This window comes from Raphanus sativus, chromosome 5, assembly GCF_000801105.2.
Source record: "Raphanus sativus cultivar WK10039 chromosome 5, ASM80110v3, whole genome shotgun sequence".
Classification (NCBI taxonomy): domain Eukaryota; kingdom Viridiplantae; phylum Streptophyta; class Magnoliopsida; order Brassicales; family Brassicaceae; genus Raphanus; species Raphanus sativus.
Window position 1 is genome coordinate 38849349 of NC_079515.1, and position 17632 is coordinate 38866980.

At 41.5% G+C, this 17632-nt stretch overlaps 3 protein-coding genes across 3 annotated transcripts in view; 2 read left to right on the forward strand and 1 right to left on the reverse strand.

Annotated features, from left to right (window-relative positions):
* The window catches only part of LOC108856223 (pyruvate dehydrogenase (acetyl-transferring) kinase, mitochondrial), a 19780-nt gene extending 9349 nt beyond the window's left edge, over positions 1 to 10431 (forward strand). Inside the window, exon 6 of the mRNA XM_018629989.2 lies at positions 10079 to 10431. Within this exon, the coding sequence (XP_018485491.2) occupies positions 10079 to 10137 (59 nt within the window). The 3' untranslated portion in view covers positions 10138 to 10431. The remainder of the gene's footprint in view (positions 1 to 10078) is intronic.
* Positions 10432 to 10710: 279 nt separating this feature from the next.
* Positions 10711 to 15213, forward strand: LOC108862406 (DEAD-box ATP-dependent RNA helicase 40). Its single transcript, XM_018636520.2, has 8 exons — positions 10711 to 10871; positions 11134 to 12243; positions 12338 to 12526; positions 12762 to 12830; positions 12912 to 13181; positions 13275 to 13625; positions 13723 to 14000; positions 14092 to 15213. Exons 2-8 carry the CDS (start codon positions 11146 to 11148, stop codon positions 15008 to 15010), a joined length of 3174 nt encoding a protein of 1057 aa, XP_018492022.2. The 5' UTR covers positions 10711 to 10871; positions 11134 to 11145; the 3' UTR covers positions 15011 to 15213.
* Positions 15214 to 15539: 326 nt separating this feature from the next.
* Positions 15540 to 16436, reverse strand: LOC108858974 (uncharacterized). The gene has a single exon (XM_057011001.1). It carries the CDS (start codon positions 16409 to 16411, stop codon positions 15608 to 15610), a length of 804 nt encoding a protein of 267 aa, XP_056866981.1. The 5' UTR covers positions 16412 to 16436; the 3' UTR covers positions 15540 to 15607.
* Between the last annotated feature and the right edge of the window lie 1196 nt (positions 16437 to 17632).

Sequence of the window (17632 nt, forward strand, 5' to 3'; positions counted from 1 at the left end):
GGGCTTATTGCAAAAGTGACTCAAAACTTGATTCAAACAGAAATAACCTTTTCTTTTGACTCATTTTTTTTTTTGTTTGAGTTTTTAACCCCACATCTGCATTTTATCTACGAAAATGCCATTAACCCTTTTTTTTTTTTTTTTTTCGAAAATGGCTTCTTTACTGTCTCAACCTCATTTTCTTCAAGTATTTACATATTGCCACTGCCATGATGTGGGAACAACCTTGTACGAACTGTTTGGAGCTTTTAATGCCCTTTAATGCACGTAAATCTCTTACACTCTCTCTGTTTCAATTGTTATGAACTAAAAACAACATTTCTTTCTTTCTCTCCATATTCATCCAAAAAACTGAAGCTTTGATTCAAATTGTTTGGAGCCATATTTCTTTCGTTTTGACTTACGGTTGCTTTCGTTGAGGTTCTGGTGGTTGGAGAAGACCCTGTGTGCAAACAAAGTCATCTCACCTAGTTGAAGGTACGAATTGAATTTTTTTTCAAAATCTGTTCGCGTAGAAGACTTACAAGTAAGTCATCTGTATGTAGAGACTTACTGATGAGTCTTCTGGTCACGGACGACTTAAACTAAGTCGTCCAGCTTTGTTTGGTGAAAAAAAACAGTCCAGACGTTATAATAAGTCGTCTACGAGAAACAGGCTAGTTTTGCATTTGACCGAATCGTGTCAGATCTTGACTATTTCTGGACGACTATTAATTCAGTCGTCTCTCGAAAGTTAAAATTTCAATATTTTATTAAACTAGACGACTTACGTGTAAGTCGTCTTAGGTTAGTTTTGTAGTGAAAAATAAAACTTCATAATTTAATTTTACCAGACGACATAATATAAGTCGTCCGTCAGAAGACTTAATTTAAAGTCGTCCGGGGAAAGCAAAGTCGTCCAGAATTTTTCCCTTAAGTCGTCCAAACTTGCTTATCCCGGACGACCTTTATAAGTCGTCTAGCTGGACGACTTTTAGTTAAGTCGTCTGGAGAAAGTTAAATTTCAAGTTTATTTTTCAATTACAAAACTAACCTGGGACGACTTACGTGTAAGTCGTCTAGTTTGAATAAAATATTGAAATTTTACTTTCCAGAGACGACTGATTTTAAAGTCGTCCAGAAATAGTCAAAGATCTGACACGATTCGGTCAAATGCAAAACTAGCCCGTTTTTGTAGACGACTTATATATAAGTCGTCTGAATTTTTTTTTTTAACAACAAAGCCGGACGACTTAGAATTAAGTCGTCCCTTTTAATTTTCAATTGCAAAAGTGACCTCTTTAGACGACTTACCTTTAAGTCTTTCTGGACGACTTAAATCTAAGTCGTCTGCGATATGTTTGTTGAACTTCTTCATTTTCTCTATGTTTACTAATGTTTTATTTTGAATATTTGCAGATGATTTTAAGTTACATGCAGTGTATGGAGAATGGTTGTTGAGAGATTTCCGTTGGGTTTTGTGGTGATGATCTCAAAGGAGCAAGATTGTTTTTATTGAATGAAGATTCAACACATGCTGAACTTGTTTGCAATGGCTCAAGAAGATTATAACCTGGACATGAGATCAGTGACTGTGGAGATTAGCTACTCATTACCAGCAGAAATGATGATGACTCCAAGCAGTCCTCCCATTCATTTACAAGTGATAGACAAGTTCGAAACTTGCTCGAGATACTCAAACGCATAGAGTATGTTTTGTGTATCAAGCCGCAGCAAGGTGGAAACGGTTTCAGAGAAAGAGAGAAGCTGGTGATAATGATGAAGCTGGTGAATGGGAAGAAGATGTTGGTGATAATGATGAAGCTGGTGAATGGGAAGAAGATGTTGGTGATAATGATGAGGCTGATGAATGTTTTGAAGATGTTGGTGATAATGAGTCTGTTGAAGATGAAAATCAAGATGGGGAGGAGGAAAATGGGGAGGAGGAAATGGGAGGAGGATGCTGATAACACTATTGTTGGTGAAACGGATCAGAATGGTGGGGATTACAGTCTTTATGGAAAGGTTCTAGATGAGGACGAGGAGATGATGATAATATTTGTTTTGAAGAAATTGAAAAGACATATGCTAAGACAAATGCTATTGAAGGAGGAAAATCGGATTGTACCAGCATCTATGTCAACCAGAGTTTTGTTAGCAAGGATGCACTGCTTTCAGAGCTGCGGTTGACAGCAGTGAGGGGTAGGTTTTCTTTCAGAATATACAAATCAACAAAAACTCTCCTTGTGGCAATATGTCGGGTTAGCGGTTGTGGATGGAAGATCAGAGCGAGTGTGAAACATGGGTCAAACACGTTTTGGGTAACAAAGTATGTGGAAAACATTTATGCTCAATTGGAGACCGAATCGCTCAGCGGAGACACTGTACTCCAAAGTATGTTGGTAGTCTTTTCATTGATCGTGTTGGGATCATTGATGGGATAACTCCACAGCATATCACTGATGCAATGAAGAACATGTTGGCATGACGCTTGATTACACCACTTCATACAGAGCACTGTTATATGCACAGAAATTGTGAGAGGATCAGCAGAAGAAGGGTATTCGCGTCTGCCTTCATATCTCGAGCAAATCTCCATTGCAAATCCTGATTCTATCACGGCTATAGAACTTGATTCTGAGAAAAGATTTAAGTATCTATTTCTCTCTTTTGGAGCTTCTATCAAAGGTTTTAAGTATCAGAGAAGGGTCATTGTGGTGGATGGAACTCACCTAAGTGGAAAGTATGGAGGTGTTATGTTAGTTGCAGCCGCACAAGATGGCAATTTTCAGATATTCCCATTGGCTTTTGGGATCGTGGATGCTGAAGATGAACCTTCTTGGGAATGGTTTTTCACAAAATTGGCTAGTTGTATATCTCATGACAAGCCTCTGGTGATAGTCTCTGACCGGCACGCGGCCATTAAAAGTGCGTGTGAGAAGGTGTTTCCTTGGGCAACCCGAGGAATATGTTATTATCACCTTCAAGATAACATTGTCAAAAAGTTTAAAGGGAAACATCTCATGTACTTGGTGAAAGGGGCTGCTTATGCGCACACGGTTCACGATTTTAACCGGTACATGGCTGAGATACGGAGTGCAAACCCGGAACTTGCAACGTATTTGGAGAAGGCCGACGCCAAGCTATGGTCAAGGGTTTATTGTAAGGGAACAGGTTCAACATAAAAACAAGCAACATCGCTGAATCTATTAATTCCGCACTGAAGCGAGCAAGAGGATTTCCGATTCCGTTCCTGCTGGAGTTCATAAGGCAGAAGTTAGGAAAATGGTATTGGAAAAGGAGACAAGATGCTTTGAGTCTCCCAACTGTACATAGCCGGGGTGTTGAATACTTGCTTGCTGTTCGATCAGAGATAGCGGATACGATGACGGTCGAACCAATTGATGGATGGCGTTTCTTTGTCAAAGGTGGCAAAATGGACTGTGCGGTTGATTTGGAACATGTAAAGTGTGGTTGTGGTGTCTATGGAGTGGAGAAAATACCTTGCTCTCATGCTATAGCAGCTGGAACACATGCTGGTGTGCATATCGACACACTTGTATGTCCACTTTACTCAAAGAATCATCTGTATGCAGGATACTCAGAGAATATATATCCTATCGTGTCACAACATATTGAGGAACGAGAATGCTTTCCTCCAAACGTAAAGCGTGGTCCGGGGAGACAGAAGAAATCAAGATGGCAATCTTGGTTGGAGCTATCTAGGATGAGGGGACACAAACCCAGGAAGAAACACAGGGCACGGAGATGCTCAAACTGCAAGGAAACTGGCCATACGAAACCACAATGTACACAACCAGTTGACTAGTTGTCCAGACGACCTAAATATAAGTCGTCCAGTCTTGATTACCCGTCCAGACGACTAATTTCTAAGTCGTCCAGTGTTTCGTCTACCTTCTACGAAGTCGTCCAGTGTATTAGACTACCTTCTACTATCCCTTCAAGTGTATTTTTTTAGACGACCTTTTACGAAGTCGTCCAGTGTATTTAAGTCGTCCAGTGTATTTAAGTCGTCCAGTGTTTAGACTACCTTCTACTATCCCTTCAAGTGTATTTTTGTAAGTCGTCCAGCTGGAAAACCTTCCAGACGACTTATTTGTAAGTCGTCCAGCTGGAAACCTTCCAGACGACTTATTTGTAAGTCGTCCAGCTGGAAAACCTTCCAGACGACTTATTTGTAAGTCGTCCAGCTGGAAAACCTTCCAGACGACTTATTTGTAAGTCGTCCAGCTGGAAAACCTTCCAGACGACTTATTTGTAAGTCGTCCAGCTGGAAAACCTTCCAGACGACTTATTTGTAAGTTAGAAAATCTATACAAGTTAGAAAATCAAATAAATCATACATGCCCACAAACATACAAATAGATTTGTGTAAACAAATAGTTCAAATATACAAATAGATTTGTGTATACAAATAGTTCAAATATACAAATTGATTTGTGTATCTATACAAGTTAAAAAATCTATACAAGTTAAAAAATCTATACAAGTTAAAAAATCTATACAAATTGATTTGTGTATCTAATCATACATGCCTACAAACATACCACCATCCTCATTATCTTTCAGATGCTGATCAACAAGCTCCGTCCATATAGCCAAAGCCATAGTATCCCTCATAGTCTTCGCATTGGACCTAGCAAAGTCTTTAGGGCTAAAGGGGACCCCAAGAGCATGACATTCAATGTACTTTGCAGCGTACACGCCACAATCACCATTGTTGGCCGTGGGTACATCTTTGAGGAGTCTCTCATAAGTGTATCGCTCCAACCCATGCATCTGGTCTCCGCACTCCACAATCAGATAAGGGACCATCTCGAGAAAAGGCTCCATTATCTCATCCCATCTTTCTGGTATGGTAGTTGAAGGTATGCTGTCCCAGACGACTATGTGCCTCTTAGGGATCGATATCCAAATAGCCACCCAATGTTTGTTGTCCAAGTTCAGTGGCGCATAGATATCATCAATGTCCTCCCCCCACTTCTTGTTTGATTGGCAAAATGAAGGCATTGATCCGTCATACAAACTCGCCGCCCCACTAGGTAGCATTTTTCCTAAACCATTGTGATCAGACGACGATGTTTTGAAGACCAGATACTGTTCTCTCCAAGACTGGGTAAAGTTGTGATCCAGGAAGCACATTCGCTCGCTCCGGAAACATTGTGGGTTCTCCTTATACCTCTGCCTCAGCACATTCATCCAAGCATCTATATGCTGCATATAAAATAATACAAGTTAGAACCTTCCAGACGACTTACAAATAAGTCGTCTGGAAGGTTTTCCAGCTGGACGACTTACAAATAAGTCGTCTGGAAGGTTTTCCAGCTCGAAAACCTTCCAGACGACTTATTTGTAAGTCGTCCAGCTGGAAAACCTTCCAGACGACTTATATATTTACAAATCTATACAAAGACAAGTTACCAGACGACTTATTTGTAAGTCTTCTGGAAGGTTTTCCAGCTGGACGACTTACAAATAAGTCGTCCAGCTGGAAACCTTCCAGACGACTTATATATTTACAAATCTATACAAAGACAAGTTACCAGACGACTTAAAGATAAGCAGAAGACTTACTACGTCTTCCAGCCATGCTTTGGATGTCCGGAGTTTTTGATACCACCAAGTTGGTGATGTACGTGGTTTGTCCTCTTCCTTAGTGAAATAATCACTGCAAACAAAAAAGCAATCAGTTTTGGTAGACTAAATCAAGCTATTATGGGTAAAGCAATCACTTACGGATCAGTTTTCAACCAATCAGCGAGCTCCTTCATCTTAGGTCTGTTTAGTGTGGGAAATGGATTATACTTTCCCACTCTAAGGAGTTTCCTTCTCTCTGCCGTATAAGGAGATATCTGCGTGGGAGCAGGTTTCTTCGTTCGTTCACTCCTTGCACGCACAGAAGCAGTGGGAGCTGTTTGGTCCAATACAACCAGGCTCGGTTCTGAAGCTGAAGCTGGATCGGTGGAAGCGAAGCTCGGTTGTTGATCGTTGGAAGCGAAGCTCGGTTGGTCAGTGGAAGTGAGAGGAACAATCTCTTTGGAGGTGACACCATCTGCTTTATCCTCCGGCAAGATCTTATATACCGAGATCGCCTCATCTGCTGTATCCTCCGGCAACAATCTCTGCAATAAAAGAGAACAAGTTAACCCTGGACGACTTAAATAAAAGTTGGGAGAGGATTTGGTTCCAGCTGGAGTTCAGACGACTTATTTGTAAGTCTTCTGGAAGGTTTTCCAGCTGGACGACTTACAAATAAGTCGTCTGGAAGGTTTTCCAGCTGGAAAACCTTCCAGACGACTTATTTGTAAGTCGTCCAGCTGGAAAACCTTCCAGACGACTTATATATTTACAAATCTATACAAAGACCAGACGACTTAAAGATTTGATATTAACCTCTTTGGGCAGAGGAGAAGGCTGTTTCTTTTGTGGAGAAGGCTTTTTCGTTTGAGGAGCAGGCTGTTTCGTCTGAGGAGCAGGCTGTTTAGTTTGAGGAGCAGGCTGTTTCGTTTGAGGAGCAGGCTGTTTAGTTTGAGGAGCAGGCTGTTTAGTTTGAGGAGCAGGCTGTTTAGTTTGAGGAGTAGGCTTTGCCTTTTGAGGAGCAGGCTGTCTGGTGGGAGGAGTAGGATGATTGGTTTGAAGTGGAGGCTGATCCTTTTGAGGAGTAGTCTGTTTGTTACTAGCCCCGGTTTCTGGGGCTTGTGGGGTAGGGTGTTTTTTACTAACCCCGGTTTCTGGGGCTTGAGGGGTAGCCTGATTGGTGACACCAACCTTCTTCTCCACAGCTTCCAATCTATCGGAGATCTTCCTAATCTCCCTGATGCACTTCTTAAACCCCTCTTTCATCATGTCACCTAAGTCCTTGAACATGTTTTCTAACTCCTCTCTGGTCACCCAACTAGCCTCTTCTCTAGCCTCTTCTGTAGCCTCTTCTGTAGCCTCTGTAGGAGCCTCTTCTCTAGCCTCTTTAGGAGCCTCTTTAGGAGCCTCTTTACGAGCTTTCTTCCGAGGTCTCTGATTGTCTTCCTCCACCTCCTCCACAACCATCTCTTTGGCTCTTTTCGATGGAGTCACAAACTTGGGTTTTGTACCAGTGACTTCCCAGCAATCCATGGTCCACTTCCACGGTCTCCGATCATACATCACTTTAATGATGTTCTCCGCGGGCACGTCATCAACCTCAGAGTCCCATTTTGGCCACATTTCACTAATGTCCTTCTCAACAAAGTTGATCACGCGGGTCTGCAGTAAATAGAAGAAGAATCGAGTTAGATATTTGAAACAAAATACTAAATAGACGACTTAATTATAAGTCGTCAACTAAGTCGTCCAGCTGGACGACCTTCCAGACGACTTATTATAAGTCGTCTACTAAGTCGTCCAGCTGGACGACCTTCCAGACGACTTATAATAAGTCGTCTACTAAGTCGTCCAGCTGGAAGACCTTCCAGACGACTTATAATAAGTCGTCTACTAAGTCGTCCAGCTGGAAGACCTTCCAGACGACTTATAATAAGTCGTCTACTAAGTCGTCCAGCTGGAAGACCTTCCAGACGACTTATAATAAGTCGTCTACTAAGTCGTCCAGCTGGAAGACCTTCCGGACGACTTAATTAAGTGAAGATGGAAAGGTACCTGACTCAAGATAGCAGCTTTCATGAATCTGCGGCCTCTGCTGCCGTCGTAAGCCAGAATCGGTGGAGACGGACTGTTTGCTCTGGGTAGACCAATACTAGCACCCAATCCCGGAATAGCTTCGTACGCCCAGACCTGAAGAACTTGTATAAAGCCATCCACGGTGTAACAGCCAGTAATATCTTTGTTCCACAAAGAGTCCATCAGCACCTTAAACGCGACTCTCCCCCATGGATAATTCTCAAACCTTTCTAAATCCATCACTAGCCTTGCGAGAGTAGCTCGTGTAGCGCTTGAGAACTTTTTCCCTTCAATGAATCCAGTGAAGATGGAAAGGTACGCGAGTCGCTTGCGATCTTCCCTGGACCAATCCCCGCATCTCTTCAGTGCTGCTATTATCTGATCAGTACTTGGCCCAGCTTCCCGATGAACTCCCATCATCTCCCAGAAAGAAACCATCTGTGGGGTAACTTCACATTCTGGTGTCTCAAGGTCCTCGATGTAGTCGCAGTTTAGACCAGTGATGTTTTCAAACTCTAACAGTGAAAACCTCGCAGGTTCTGGACCAACGAGACACCACATCTCGTACTTCTTCTTAATGTCCAGCTTTAAACCGAGCAAGTGGTGAACCAGCCTTGAAGCCCAACCAAATCCCTGCTCCTTGAACTTGATGAAAACTCCCAATCTCGACTCCTTGAGCTCTTCAAATTCAGCATCAGTGAGAGCTTCCCTAAGAGCAGTATGCAACTTCGTGTTATCCGTATGATACGAAATGCTATTGTGGGGTTCTGGCTCTTCCCCTAATGTGTATAACCTACGGGGGAGTTCTGGAATATCCATCCTTTTTGTCTGCAAAATAATCAAAGACAACAATAGAAGTCAGAACACAAGCTAAATCAATCACGCCTTAATTGTTACTCCAGACGACTTAGTAGACGACTTAAATATAAGTCGTCTAGAAAGTCGTCCAACTGGACGACTTAGTTGACGACTTATATTTAAGTCGTCTGGAAAGTCTTCCAAATGGACGTACTAAGTCGTCCAGGTTGAAGACTTTCCAGACGACTTACTTACAAGTCTTCCAGTAGAAAAATTTCAAGCGGACCTGATTAGTCGCAGAAGGAGTTCGAGTACTCGTCATTGTGGTTATAGATCTGAAAAAATAAACGTGAAACGGTGAGAATGAGTAAATTGAAAGAGACAACGTTTTATGTTCATCTTTTCCACGAGTTTGATGACTTACCGGCGTTAGGGTTTACAGAGAAACGGCGCTACGGTTTACAGAGAAGAAGCGGCGGCGCTAGGGTTTAGAAGAAGCGGCGGCGCTAGGGTTTAGAAGAAACGGCGGTGCTAGCTAGTGTTTAGAGTAAGCGGCGGTGAGAACGTTGGTGAGCACGGTGGCGAGGGCGACGGTTTGTTCGGAAATAGTGGAAGCGGGGGCGCTAGGGTTTAGAGGAATCGGCGGCGCTAGGGTTAGAAGAAGCTGCGGCGACAACGGTGAGAATGAAGTGAGATAGATAGCCGACGTTGAGAACGATGGTTGTTCGGAAATAGTGGGAATTCGAATCGCCTTTGATATCGCCGGTGAGAGAGAACTGTTAGGGTTTCTGTTCGCGGAAAATGAAAAAAAAAAAAAAAATCACCTTATATATTGGGTAAATAATCCGGTTAGCTTTAAAAGTACATTGGTAAACTTTAAGGTTTGGTCCGGTTTAGACGACTTATTCTGGCTGATAATGTACATCAGACGACCTAATATTTAGTCGTCTGGGAACAGAAGACTAAATATTAAGTCGTCCAATACCCTAAAATGAACCCCTAAACTAAAATGACTAAATTAACTTACTAACCACGTTATAAAATCAAATTATACTTCAATAGTGTTTACTATACACAGAAACGAACACGCCTAGGTAATTTTAAAAATTTTCAAAAACGGTTTTAATGCTTTCCAAAATCTAACCCTAAGAACACATACAATACTACAACATATGTTGATGAAACATAAACTAAAGAATATCATGACTCACTACTTTCACTCATCTGGGCTGAAAACAATTGAAATTTGTTATATATTAATTTATATCTCTTAAGACATATGTTAATTACATAATTCCAATTTTTCACTTATCAAAATATTTTCTACAAAATTTTTAAATTATGTTTAAGAATAACTGTCCAGACGACTTAACTTAAAGTCGTCTGGACGACTTATTTTCAAGTCGTCTGTTTACAGACGACTTGCGAGGGGTAGAAACGTAAAAAAAAATCCGTTTTTTTGTTTGTTCACAAGGAGATAGTTGTAATTTCAATAGCCTTTTAAGTTACTTTTGCCTTTGACCCAAGTTGGGGTACTCTTTTGGGTTTGACTCCAAGTTTTGAGTCACAATTGGTAATTCTCCCAAAAAAAAAACTTTGATTTATGTTTGTTGTTGAAATGTTGCAGGGACTGATGCTTACTTGCACTTGTCTCGTCTTGGAGACTCGCAAGAGCCTTTGCCATGAGAGTATCATCTCTCAAGTCAGGCTAGTGAAGAAAGGTTTGAGATATTTATGGTAGACGAGGGGGATCTACTTTACTCAGTTTAATATGCTTCTTTAATGTACATACATTATTTCTCGCATTTACGATTTCTTTGATTATAAACTCAGACATGGAGATTTCCCAAGTGAGTTGATCTCATCTGGTTTGATTTGAGCTGATTCAGAACTGTTTATCCTTTGTTTGTTGCAACATATCTCTTGTATCCGCAAGTAAAAAAAGTTAACTTTATTGGTAAGTTTAAATTTTGTTATTAACCTAAGTTCTTTCATAATTTTTTAGATTTGATTTTAGATGGTAAAATGATTATTTTTATTGATTCTTAATGACTAGGAGTAGTTTTTATTTTTATTTTGTTTTCATACTTATCAAATAGCAATATTTGTAAAAAAAAAAAATTCATTGAAAACTGCTGGGTTTAAAACTAGCAAAACATAAACTTCTGTTATCGTTTGGGTCGGGCCCAAGTAAAAATTACACGAGGTCGTATTAAAGATTCTCCACTACGACGTCGTGTGCTTCTCTTCCTCACAATTTTCTTCTCTCTTTCGTGAACCCCAGCCTCACTACTTCCCATCAAAACGCCGAAACCCAGTTCTCTGTCTCTACTATAGTCTCTAGCTTGCAGCGACGTTCTCTCTCTGGTTGACACCGGAGGAATTCGTCTTCTTTGGATCGCACAAGCGGCGCCTTTTATGTAAGTGTATCTCTCAAACCCTAAATTTGGCGATTGTTGGATTTATCGGCATGTTACGGTCTCATGGAGCTTAGATGATGTTAATCGATTGTTGAATGATTTGATTTTGTGCACTTGAGCCGAGCTTAACCATCTTGTTGATGAATCGTTTGTGTATTTATTTAGCCTTTGATAGTGTGAAAGCTTGAGTTTCTTGAACATGATAATTTTATCAAAGCTTTTGGATGGTAACATGATAATCTTTTTTTTTTTCTGTTTGCAGAGGCTTTGCCATATGGCCGCGGCAGAAGCAGCTCCAGCTTCTGCTGGTCCACGATATGCTCCAGAGGATCCCACTCTTCCCAAACCATGGAAGGGACTTATCGATGGAAGTAGCGGCGTTTTGTATTACTGGAATCCTGAAACAAACGTCACTCAATACGAAAGACCTTCTCCACCTTTGCCAGCTGGAGCTCCTCCGAAGCTAGCTCAGATTCCTGTACCTTCTGCAGTACAACAAGGCCATCAAGGTCAGATTGAACAAGCAAAACCAGTTGGTCATGTGGCTCAGCAACATGGTTTACAACAACAGCCTCAGCAATTCCCATCTCAACATGGAAGGCCCCAGATGATGCAGCAGCAGCAGCATCCGGGCCAGCAGATGCCTCAACAATCAGGTCAACAGTTTTCCCAACAGCAGGGCCAATCCATGACGTCACAACCACATGGGCATCCTTCACAACAAGCGTACCAGCCAACACCACAGCAGCAGCAGCAAGCAATGCAGAACCAGCATTCACAGTTGCCTCAGCAGATGAGCCATCAGTATCCACATTCACAACAACAGTACATGGGTTATCGTCCTTACATGCAACAACAAGGGACTCAAAATTCGCATCAGACACCTCAGATGGGTCCCCAGGGTCAGCAGTTTCCGAGCCAGCAAGAGTACAACTCACTGCCTCCAAAGAGGGAGGGGGAAGAGTTCCATGGGGGTAAGAAAACTGGGTTTTCTCAACCCCATTTGCAAAATTCTGAGGGTTCGCCATCTCAAAATATCGCCTTTGAGGCTAAGGCATCATCACAAAGAACAAATGCAAACTTGGCTCCAGCTCAGCAGTACAATGCTCCTCAAGCAAACATTCAACATCCTGCTGCAGTCACACAGTTTCAACAGCCAGGGACTAATCTTGTTCACCAGCAGCATGGACCTAGACCTCCAAATCACATGGACCATATGTTGCACCAGAAGTCTCATGCTTCCCCTTTCCGTTCAAATAATACCTATGAGAATAATATACAATCTAGGCCTGGGAATGACTCCTACGGTCACACTAGAATGGAAGGGCCGATTAGAGGTGCACAACCACTCCATCCTGCAGCAATGCCTAAGGTTAGTTGCAGATGATCACTTCTTTATCTTATCAAATATCTCTTCCTGAAGAGTCATTTTTTTACGAAAGGAACCAATTTAAAATACTATGCAGGATATAAGGATTGGTGGCGGTCCACCTGTAAATGCTGATCCCGTCATGGGGCAGACAGGGCATGGAACATACGGACACGCTGGTCCAGCTTTTCCAACCGCAGGAAGGCCTCACTTTGTCCCAACTCCTGATCTCTCCCATCTTTCGCCTGTTGAAAGTTACCGAAAACAACATGAAATCACAACAACTGTAAGTTCGTATTCTTTGATTGCTTGCCTTACCTAGTCTGTTAAGTTCTTTAAGCTGTAATGTTCTGTAATATTTTGCAATTGTTGTTTCAGTGAATGTTTGTCCATAAAACTACTGAGAATGTGGGATTGGACGAACTTCAACTGGAATAAGTAATAGCATTTTAGAATAGTATTAAATCTTGTGCTTTTCTCATATATTCTGCCGCCTTCAAAAATCTATCGCTCTTGTGCAGGGTGAGAACATTCCAGCCCCATTCATCACATTTGAATCTAGTGGTCTCCCACCTGAATTACTTAGAGAGGTCAGTTTTCTTATGAACTTCGTTTATGGCGTTGGTTCTGTATGCATATAGTGTGTTAATGTTTGTAACTTTGTTTATCAGTTGCTTTCTGCTGGATTTCCATCGCCAACACCGATCCAAGCTCAAACATGGCCAATTGCTCTGCAGAACAGGGATATAGTTGCAATTGCAAAAACTGGTTCTGGTAAAACGTTGGGATACTTGATCCCTGCCTTCACTCTTCTTAGGCACTGTCGTAATGACCCCCGCAATGGCCCCACGGTTTTGATCTTAGCTCCCACTCGAGAGCTAGCTACACAAATACAAGATGAAGCCCTTAGGTTTGGCCGGTCGTCCAGAATATCATGCACTGTGAGTTTTATTCGAGTCCCTTTGACTTTTGTCATCATGGCTGATAGAGCTTTCCCTGTTTTTTTGGTTACTTATCTATATGTTGGTTACCAGTGCTTGTATGGTGGGGCTCCAAAGGGTCCTCAATTGCAAGAGTTGGAACGAGGAGCTGATATTGTGGTGGCAACTCCTGGGCGCCTAAATGATATACTGGAGATGAGGAAGATTGATTTCCAGCAAATTTCCCTCCTTGTGCTTGACGAGGCAGACCGAATGCTTGACATGGGTTTTGAACCCCAAATCCGTAAGATTGTGAATGAAATACCTCCGAGGAGACAGACTCTTATGTATACTGCAACTTGGCCAAAAGAAGTTAGGAAAATTGCAAGTGATCTTCTTGTGAACCCTGTCCAAGTTAACATAGGCAGCGTAGATGAGTTAGCTGCAAACAAGTCGATAACGCAGGTGATGATCACCTAAACCATTCTTTATCACTCTTAGACATCCTTCCACATAACATAAGTCTGTGATGAGGTTACTAAATCCATGCTTATTCGTGCAGTATGTTGAAGTTGTCCCACAAATGGAGAAAGAGAGGCGTTTGGAGCAAATCCTTAGGTCGCAAGAACGAGGTTCAAAAGTTATAATATTCTGTGCCACGAAAAGGCTTTGTGACCATCTTTCACGCAGTGTTGGACGTAATTTTGGTGCTGTTGTAATCCATGGAGACAAATCTCAAGGTGAGAGAGATTGGGTACTTAACCAGTTCCGCAGCGGGAAGTCGTGTGTGTTGATAGCTACTGACGTTGCTGCCCGGGGGCTCGATATAAAAGACATAAGGTTTGTTGTAATAGTTCTTGTTACATATATCTATTTACTTGTTTGTTATCAAGATTACTTCCTTACCTTTGATTGTGTTATACCACTACAGAGTTGTGATCAACTACGATTTTCCAACCGGTGTGGAAGACTATGTCCACCGAATTGGGAGAACTGGTCGAGCGGGTGCAACTGGAGTTGCATTCACTTTCTTTACAGAGCAAGATTGGAAACACGCACCTGATTTGATCAAAGTCCTGGAAGGAGCAAACCAGCAAGTACCACCTCAAGTGAGGGACATTGCAATGCGTGGTGGAGGAGGCGGTGGTCCGGGTTTTAATCAGGACCGAAGAGGTATGGTAAACCGTTTTGACTCTGGCCGTGGTGGTGGTGGTGGTAGCCGTTGGGATTCTTCAGGTGAGTTTGGTGGGCGTGGTGGCGGGTTTGGAGGCCGAAGTGGCGGATTTGGAATGAGAGATGATTCATTTGGACGTGGTCGTGGTTTTCCTGGTCCTGATGCTGGTCGTATGAATGTGGGTAGAGGCGGATTTGGTCGGTTTGGTAATAATAATGTGGATGGTCGAGGCTTTGGTCGTGGTGGTGGTGGTGGTAGAGGGTTTAGTCGTGGTGGAGGTGGTGGACGGTTTGATAACAGAAGAGGTAGAAGCCGTAGCAGAAGTCCTGATTTGGTTAGGCCACGTCGTAGCCCGAGCTATAGCAGGAGCCGCAGCAGGAGCTATAGTCGTAGCCGTAGTAGGAGCTGGTCACGCTCAAGGAGTCGCAGCCCTAGGCGTAGTGTTCATAAACGAAGCAGAAGCTATAGCCGTAGTCCTAGTCCGGTTTATGAAAGACGGGATAGGCGACAGCGTGTTTCTGGGTTTGATATTAAACCACCAGCTGAGTCTGTCGTGAATCCGGACATTGTAGGAGCTGCTGCTTCTGAAACCGTGTACCCTGCTCCTTTGTGTGAGAGACAAGGGAATGGTGTTGTCGAGTCTGAGGTAAAACCAGCTTTAGTTGATGAACCCTAAAAGCCAAGACTCGAAACAGAGAATGATTTCAACACCTCAAAATGAAGAAATCACTATTCATCCCAATATGTTTGGTTATTGAACTGGAGGTTTTCCTAGATTTGTTGGCTGGAGTTTCTTTATTCATATTTTGTTTAATTTTCCTCGTTTTACTTTGTTGTATTATGGAGAGTTAGTTTGTAATGTATTTGAGAATTTTATGATTTTATCGTTTATGTAAACACCAACAATTACCTTCAAAAGTTCCGGACTACAAACTAGAAACACATAAACTAGATATATTAAATCCAATCTATGATTAGTTACAGACTTAGTGGTGTATTATTTTAGCCTAATCTCAGTGTACAACTCTTAATGTCACGTTTTAGAATCTATGAATAAGCTATTTCATGATTAATGTTACATTTTCGATATATTTTGTCATTTTAGTCATGATACAAAAACTAGAATCTAAAAATCAGCCGTTCCATGATTAATGTTACATTTTTAACATATTTTATCATCTTATTCATAATAAAACAATTCCAGACAATCCAAATATCATTTCAAGTAACTACAACACACCTAACAGCTCAACATTTCAGAATATTCAACAATTCAAGACAGTTTAGTCTTGTTCGCGTAGTTCTTGGAGCGGAAGTTGAAGAAGAGAACCAACAGAGAGACATTAAACGCGCCGGTGAAATATAGTCCCCACATCCCAGAGCAACCCGCCCCGAAGAAATGCTCCGGCAACATCCAACTAGACAAGCCAAAGCCGAAAAAGAACTGCACAATCTGAAAATCCGTCACCAGCCTCTTCCACTTGGGTCTCCATCCGACGGCGCAGAGGAAGTAGTAACCGTACATGAAGACGTGGACAGTCGAGTTCGTCACGAGCGCAACCGGAAACATCGACTGGCGGGTTCGGAGCCAGATGAAGCACAAGATCACAACCGTCGCATGGTGGTACACGTGGAGGAACGAGAGCCGTTGGAATGATTTGTTGAGTAAGATGAGGAGTGTGTCTACGAACTCGAGGATCTTCGAGAGGTAGAAGACTTGACCCCAGAAGAAGAGCGGTCCTTTAGGTTTCACGCCGATAGGAAAACAGACGGCGTGGAACGAACGCACCGTTGGGTCTGAGGCTACGGAGAGAGTGCAACCGATGGCCATGAGAAGGGAGAGAAGGCAGAGAACGAGGCTATGAACGGCTGTGATTGGTTTGAGAATTTTGGGACCGAGTGAGGGGAGTGAAACTATGGCATGTCGGAGAAGGAATGTTGCAGAGAGGTAAAGAGAGACTACAACGGCTACAAAGAATACGGTGGAGCCAAAGGTTTCACCTTCGGTCCACTTGAAATTGGTGATGTAGGGGTGGTTCACGAGCCAGTAGGTTAGGGTGGAGTAAGCAAATGCCATTCTCCAGCCAAGTTTGAAGATATGGTAAAATGGTTAGAGAGATCTAATATATATACAATGTATTTTGAACATCTTTCATTAATTAAAGTAGTTGGCATTGCGTAAACCGATGCCTTTGCGTCGTGAATCTAGGAATGTGGAGTGAACCAATGATATTGCGTCGCCAGGTTTCACGTGTCGAGGCTTCCTTGGCGCTGGCCAGAGGCTTACTCAAATAGCCTTTTTATATTCAAGCGGAATCGTATTATATTATTTGATTCATATGGGATGATATAGATGGACTGCACTGCATTGTTAGTATTTATTATGCATAACGTGGGAACGTAATAACGTAGACAATGCAATATGCATAACATGGGAAGATAGTATCGTAAAGAGTGTGTCATCATTTTTTTTACTACTAAATTTAGATAACGTAGGAACGTAATATCGTAACAAGCATCACCAATTAATTCTCGTAGTATGCATAATATGAGAACGTAATATTTTGTTAGTCCTGCTAGTCTGTTTTGGGCTATATATATATACCAGTATTAAAAAATTATACCAATTCGAGTTATTATATAATACGTTTCGAATTTCCATTGGTGAATTTTGGTTTGGTTTGATTTAGGTACATATGCCAACCCCTAGTTGTTTATGTACTTTTGGAGACCAAACATTCACTTTATTTAAACTTTTTCACCTACAATTTTGAAGACCGTAATATTAACTTAAACATTAACCTAAACTGAAACATTTTCGCTATACATTATCTACGGAAATACAAATTGCTTTAACACGTATTAAGATCATCCTCATCTATGAATTTTAGATAAAATTCTAAAAACACAATAAACAAATAATTACGTCATACAATTTATAGATGTTAAAAATAGTGAAATAATTTATATATTATAAAATTTGAGATACTCATGCAAAAATAAAATCTCAAGTTTTGAAATATCTACATATAATTTTTAATTAATGGTATTTTGAAAAATCTATTGAAAATCTATGGATGAAGAAGACATTCTATTAATGGACGTTCTCTCTATTTCTTACCATATGAATCCCAAAACACCGAGGCTGATTGGTTTAGTTGCCACTAGTAGAAAGGAGATATTTATTGGAAATATAGGTCAAAAACATTTTTTTTTTAAAAACATTTTTTTAAGAAAATTACAAAACCGAATAAGATCTTGTGAATAGTCATTATCAGGAAGGATGAGACTGTGTGTG